This window comes from Eptesicus fuscus, chromosome 17 (assembly GCF_027574615.1).
Source record: "Eptesicus fuscus isolate TK198812 chromosome 17, DD_ASM_mEF_20220401, whole genome shotgun sequence".
NCBI classification, from domain to species: domain Eukaryota; kingdom Metazoa; phylum Chordata; class Mammalia; order Chiroptera; family Vespertilionidae; genus Eptesicus; species Eptesicus fuscus.
This window is the reverse complement of record NC_072489.1, coordinates 60,089,174-60,095,173: the sequence shown is the minus strand read 5'-3', so window position 1 is coordinate 60,095,173 and position 6,000 is coordinate 60,089,174. Positions and strand designations below refer to the sequence as shown.

Sequence of the window (6,000 nt, the reverse complement as noted above, 5' to 3'; positions counted from 1 at the left end):
TCCTGGGGGGTTAGGCCGGACCGAACAGGAGAGCCCGGTCCAGACACGGGGAACCTGAGGACGGCTGACCACGTGGCCTCCGTGGATTCAGACGCTCAGCGCCCGGGACCGGCGCGGCTGGGAGCGGCCTCTCCCCGCCCCCTGGCGGCGCCCCCTGGCGGGGAAGGGGCGCGCAGGCACCCGCGCACCGGGAGGGGCGGCCCCTGCGCCTCGGTGCCCCGCGGCCGAGTGGGGGCCCCCGGCGACGCCACGCACTGAGGGTCCCGGCGAAGCGGAGGCCCGCGGGGTGCGAGCTCAGAGGTGAGGGGCGTAGAAGGGGGCCAGGTAGGGGGGCCCGAGGAAGGGCGCAAAGGGGCCCCCGGCTGCGGCGACGGCCGTCAGCGGGAAGGCGGCGGCGGGGAAGAACACGTTGGCCGCGGAGTAGGAGGGGAAAGTCTGGAAGGGCGGCCCGGCCGGGCCTGGGGGACCCGGGCTGCCCCCCGAGCCGCCGCCGCCGCCGCCGCCCGCCGCTGCCGCCCCGGGAGCCCCGGCCGGGGCCGCGCCGCCCCCCGCCTGCGCCGCGCCGTCGGCGCCGGGGTTCTGCTTCTTCCACTTGGTCCTGCGGTTCTGGAACCAGATTTTGACCTGCGTCTCCGTGAGGCTGAGCGACAGCGCCAGGCTCAGGCGCTCGCACACCGACAGGTAGCGCGTGGCGCGGAACTTGCTCTCCAGGGCCACCAGCTGCTCGTAGGTGAAGGCGGTGCGCGCGCGCCTCGGCCGGGCGCTGCTGGGCTCGGCGCGCCGGCGCCGCGGCTGCGGGGACCCCGGGGAGCCCGCCCGGCCGCCCGCGCCGCACTCCCCGGCCGCCAGCGCCGCGGGCCGCGCCTCCGGGGAGCCGGGCGGGCCCGCCTGCAGGCTCGCCGCCCGGCCCCGCCGCCGCCCGCCCGCATCCTCGGGGTCCTCCTCCTCGTCCGCCTCCTCGGCCTCCGAGCACTCCAGTGGGGACGCCGCCGCCGCGCCCGGGTCCGCAGCATCTAGGGGAGCAGGGGGCGGTTACCCGGGGCCGGAACCTCCTCGGTCCCCCACAGAGCACGCAGCTCGCCCCGGCCCAGCCCCAGCTCAGCTTGGCCGGCCCTTCTCGGAGCGGCGGTGTAGGGGGGCGGTGTAGGGGGGCGGTGTAGGGGGGCGGTGTAGGGGGGCGGTGTAGGGGGGCAGTGTTAGGGGTGCAGTACCCCTTGCCTTTCACTCGTCTGTGACGCAGTAGGCGTCCACATGTGTAGTGTGAAGGAATGACATCCGCATTAAGAAAAAATAATGATCTTATTGGACAGCCTTGCGGGGGCGGGGGGGGGGAGGGGTCATTGCATCTTAAGACGTGGGGACGCCCAGGGCGGTTAGGGCCGCGTCTCCGGTCGCTCGGAGCCCGTCCTGGTCGGGACTCCCGGCAGTCACAACAGAAGTCCTGAGGCCCTGCCTCCAGGAGAAGGCCCCTCTCCCATCTCCTCGCTCCCGCGCGTTAATAGAGTTTCAGATTTGTGCGGGTGGATCGATAGATGTCATCTATTAAAGGTAAGTTTTAATCGAGCAATATTAGGATCAGACAGGGGAAGGGGCTGGAAGCCGGTACCTGCAAGCTGTAGGCAGGAGATACGCGGAGGCCAGTAATAGGATATCGATCACGGGGCGGGGGCGGGGGCGCGCCCCATCCGAGGGGCGATCCTAACAATTACCAGGCTGACCGCCGGGGCCCAGCGCGGCCGCCAGAGGCGCCCCGAGCCCCAGACAATCAGCGCCAAACTTGGGGGGTGGGGGCGCGAGAGGATGCGTGCATCCAGCTCCCCCACCCCCCAGCCTGCGCCTCTGACCCATGGCGTCTCTCCAGGGAGCCTCGCTCCCCTCTCCGCTCCCCCCACCCAGGGTCCTGGTGCCCTTTGTCCTTCCAGACACATAGGTCCCTGGACCCTCATCAGGTGTCCGCCGGGTGCGGAGCAAGCCCAAGAGGGATGGGAGCCCTGGCCGGTGTGGCTCAGTGGACAGAGCGGCAGCCCGCGGACTAAAGGGTCTCGGGTTCGATTCCAGTCAAGGGCAGGTACCTCGGTTGCAGGCTCGATCCCCGGCCCTGCCGTGCGGGAGGCAACCAATCGGTGTGTGTCTCTCACACCCATGTGTCTGTCTCTCTCCTTCCCTTCCACTCTCTTAAATAAGGGGGGGGGGTGGAGGAGAAAAGACTAAAAGCTCCCCATCACACCCCACACCCCCCGTGAGCGTGGGGGGGCAGTGGGTCTGCAGGTGTCTCCTAGGAGTTGGCAGTGGCCACCAGGCTGACCCTGACCCCATCCTCACTAGGACCTCCAGGGTGAACCTCAGCTTCCTCATCCATAAAATGGGGGCATGGTCACGCCGCGGTCTGGAGGTTCTGACGTTTTGCTGACTTTCACCGCAGCCTCCAGCAGCGCCTGGCACGTGGCGGAGCGGAAAACGCCGGCTGGGCGCGGGGTGTTGGTTCCCACCGCGAGCAAATCAGAGCGGGGCGCAGGGAGGGGGCTTCGGCGGCAACCCCCTCCGGGAGGCCTCCTCCGGCCCCAACCCAGCTCCACCGCGGCCACCCCTCGCCCGGCGCCTTCCCCCTCGCCGAGCCGCCTCTCCGGGCCGGTCCCGCGTCCCTGGCCGCCCCCTCCTCCCCGCGCCTCGCGCGCACACCCCTCTCCATCGCATCACCTGCGCCGGGGCCTCCCCGAGCCGGGGCCTCCCCGCATCCTTACCAGGGGGCTCGCGCGGGCGGGCCCGGTCCCCGGAGCCGGCCTCCTCCCCCGCTCCGGCCTCCGCCAAACTTTTCCTGGCTTCGCGGGGAGCAGGGCGCAGGGCCGGGAGCGTCGCGCGGGTGAATTTCTGGGGGTCCAGGATGTCCAGGACGGAGAAGGAGATCCTGTGGGGGGAGGGAGCCGCCTTGGCCCCGCCGTCCTGCCAGGCCAGCATGCCCGCCAGCCGCGCTCCGGCTCGCCTTCTTCCGTGGCTCGTCCGCGGTCTCCAGCTGGTGGGAGGGTCGGGGCGGCCGAGGGAAGCTGGGGAGGGGGCGGGAGGGCGGGGCGGGGAGAGCAGCGGGGGGCTGCGCGCCGATTGGCACTTGCTCGGCCGGGGCCCCCACCACCTGCAGGGCGCGCTACCGGCAGCCCAGGGCCGCCCGCGCCTCCCCGGGGCCGCGAGCCTTGGCCAGGGCGCCTCGGTGCGCGCGCCGGCCCCGCGCGCCTCCGCCCCACCGCAGAGACTACCGGGGGGCGGGGGAGGGAGGGGGAGGGAAGGCTGGGCGCTTTGGTCCCCGGCCCCACAGACACGCACAGACGGCTGGCGCCCTTTCCCCGAAGCCCCCGCCTTGGCGCTGGGGATGCGGTGGAGGCCAGGACTGGTGACTTCCAGGCAGCGCTCAGCTCACCGCCTGCCTGGCTAGCGAAGCACAGCGATGGCCTGAGACCTGGCCACCCCGGATTTGGGCCCTCGCGTCCTCACCCTTTACAGAACCGTGGGGCTTGAGCGAGCTCACTGGATCCTCGGGATTCTCAGAGCATCCCGGGGAGGTGGGCGCGGCCTGGATAGACTAGCATCCCCATTCTAAAGATGAGAAAATTGAGACTCAAAGATGAGAAGTGAGTTGCCCAGGGACACTGCTGGCTGGTGGCAGAGTCTGGGCTCAAACCCAGTCCTCTTCTCCTGGACAGGACCTTTCAGCACCTCCTGCTGTCCCGGAACCGAGGACGAAATCCTGCCCTTGGGCCAGGCCTTCCCTTCCACCTCAGGGCAGGGCTTGGAGAGAGACCCCAGTCCCGCAAAGGTGGCCCGCGGCTGTGGAGACTTTGGCAGGTCTCGGGTTCAGAGCCAGTGGACCAGGTGGGCCCGGTGAGCCCGGTGAGGGTGGCTACCTGGCTGGCTGAGCCATCAAGCAGGCCTCCACAGCCTGGATTTGGTCATTTACAACAGGAACTGGGCCTCTGGGGAGCAGGTGGATTGTTTGACCTCCAGCACTCCCAGCCCCAAGAAGATAAAGGTTAAGATGTTTGTCTGGTTTGAGTGTGAGGTGAGGGGGCCCGAGACCATTGAGATGGCCCACTTGCCGCACCGAGTCTTGGGGGAGAGAGGACATCAGTCCTGGGGGGAGCGCCCCAGCCGCCCGTCTTAGCATCCCTTTTCCTCCTGTCCCTGGGGCCCCGCTGGGAGCTCAGGCAGTGCTCTCATTCCCCTGGGCTTCTCCCAGCCACTCCGCCCAGGAGCACCCCTAACCCAAGGCCCTTTCTGCCCGCCCCCTGGGGTGTCGAACAAAGGCTTGGCAATTACTATTGTCCTAGCAGGTAGGGTAGGCAGGGGCGGGGAACCCCATCAAAGCGCCGGGCTGCGGATCCCTCCTGTTGTTGGAGAGTGGGCCTCGCACCGCCTTGTAGCTTTTCTCATTCAAACCTCGGGGCTCCTCCCAGGGGCGGCCACGGGGTCCCCTGGGGACTTGAAAGCCCAGCCGCAGTGCAGGCCGGCCCCCTCCTCAAGCCCAGATGGATTGTGCGTGAAAGGAAATCAGGAACGGAAGTGCCCGCCTCCCGCCAGAGGGGGGCCCACCTGTGAGAACCAGGGGAAAGGCCGCCTGCCCTGCCCGGGGTCCCACAGCGGGGCCGGGGTCCCACGGGGTCCCACAGCGGGGCCGGGCCCGGGGCGGCCGCAGACCATTCCCGAAACAGAGGGGACTTTGCTTTCCGTTTCCACAACTCTTCTCACTCCGTCCTCACTTGTTTCTTTTCTTTAACCTTCCTTTTCTGTCTCCCTCCCTCCCCGCACTGATCTCCGCCCCCTGGTACTTCTTAACAACGCGCTCATCTTTCCGGCCAGATCAGTCCTCAGGTCAGTCCTCAGGTCGCTCCGAAAGGGGCCTCTGTGGCTTCCCAAGGTCCCTCTTCCCATAAGTCCACCTGGGAGAGGCGGCGAGGCCATCTTCACGGGAAGGTGGGGTGGCCTTCCGGAGCCCCCCCCCCCCCGCCCCGTACCCCCCAACCAGAGGGACAGGGACGGTTAGGACAGCCAGGGCCCCAGCCTGGGTCACTTTCACGTTATAAACGCTCAGACTTTTTGTTTAAGTGATACGATCCTTTCTGCTTGGGCCAAGCACTTTCCCTGGAGGCAGGTGCAGGGGGACACAGGAGAGGAGCCGACAGGAGAAGCCGCACTGGGAAGGCAGGAACGTGCTTTAAGACAGCGGGTCTCGAAGAAACTCCTTTCCGTTGTTTTTAAATCGCGCTCGCCCTGTATTGTGCCTCCATCTCTGACACGTGTGTGCAGGGCAGCGTAAAGGCACGGGAGCCCTCACACTCAGCACTTGGCTTCTGGAAATAGCTGACCAGAAGAAACAGTGAGGTGTCTCCCACAAACATGGGAGGAATAGAACCCCCCCCCCCATTACTCACCCACTTAAAGAGAAACCCCTCGCCCCCAGAACACCCTGGATTCTCCAGTTTGGTGCGTGGAGAGAGGGCCTTGGGGAATTGTTTTTCTGACCACCTGCCTGGAGGCCCAATTTGGGGGTGTGTTGACTCGCTCACATCCTCACACCTGTATTTATACCCGAGGTGTCCGTGTCCAGCAAGCTCCCCCCGCCCGCCCCACCCCACCCCACGCGTGGAGGCGGTTTGTATTCCCACATTAGCATTCCGCCTGAGCGCTGCCTTTAAATTGCTTCAGTGCTCCACCCTGACCTGCCCTGATGGCAAGTGACGGCTGCAACAAGCTGGGGATCAATATTCATGGCGGGTGTCCCGGGCTGATAACGCCATCCTAGACAATGCGCCCCATGCCGGCAGCTGAGAGGGGGCGACGTTGGGGATGCCGTGGTAAATAACCCTGGCTCGGGCTGGTTAGTGAGTTCCACATCTAGACCAGTGATGGGCCACCTTCTGGGCTTGGTGTGTCAGACTTCGCCAAAACACTGAGCATAACCCGGGCAGTGTGTCACTTTGAGGAAAAAACTAACTCCAAGACTCTAGTCGCAAA

General features: G+C 67.1%; 1 protein-coding gene across 1 annotated transcript; it reads right to left on the bottom strand.

Annotated features, from left to right (window-relative positions):
- Positions 1–294: 294 nt before the first annotated feature.
- NKX1-2 (NK1 homeobox 2) lies at positions 295–2,955 on the bottom strand. Its single transcript, XM_054729375.1, has 2 exons — positions 2,742–2,955; positions 295–1,013 (listed from the first exon to the last, which is right to left on the bottom strand). Exons 1-2 carry the CDS (start codon positions 2,953–2,955, stop codon positions 295–297), a joined length of 933 nt encoding a protein of 310 aa, XP_054585350.1.
- Between the last annotated feature and the right edge of the window lie 3,045 nt (positions 2,956–6,000).

Bases quoted from the DNA above. Each gene is read 5' to 3' on its own strand.
- NKX1-2 (XM_054729375.1), bottom strand. From the start codon at position 2,955: ATGCTGGCCTGGCAGGACGGCGGGGCCAAGGCGGCTCCCTCCCCCCAC. The intron at 1,014-2,741 runs GTAAGGATGCGG...CTGCTCCCCTAG, and splicing joins CCGCCCGCGCGAGCCCCCTG to ATGCTGCGGACCCGGGCGCG.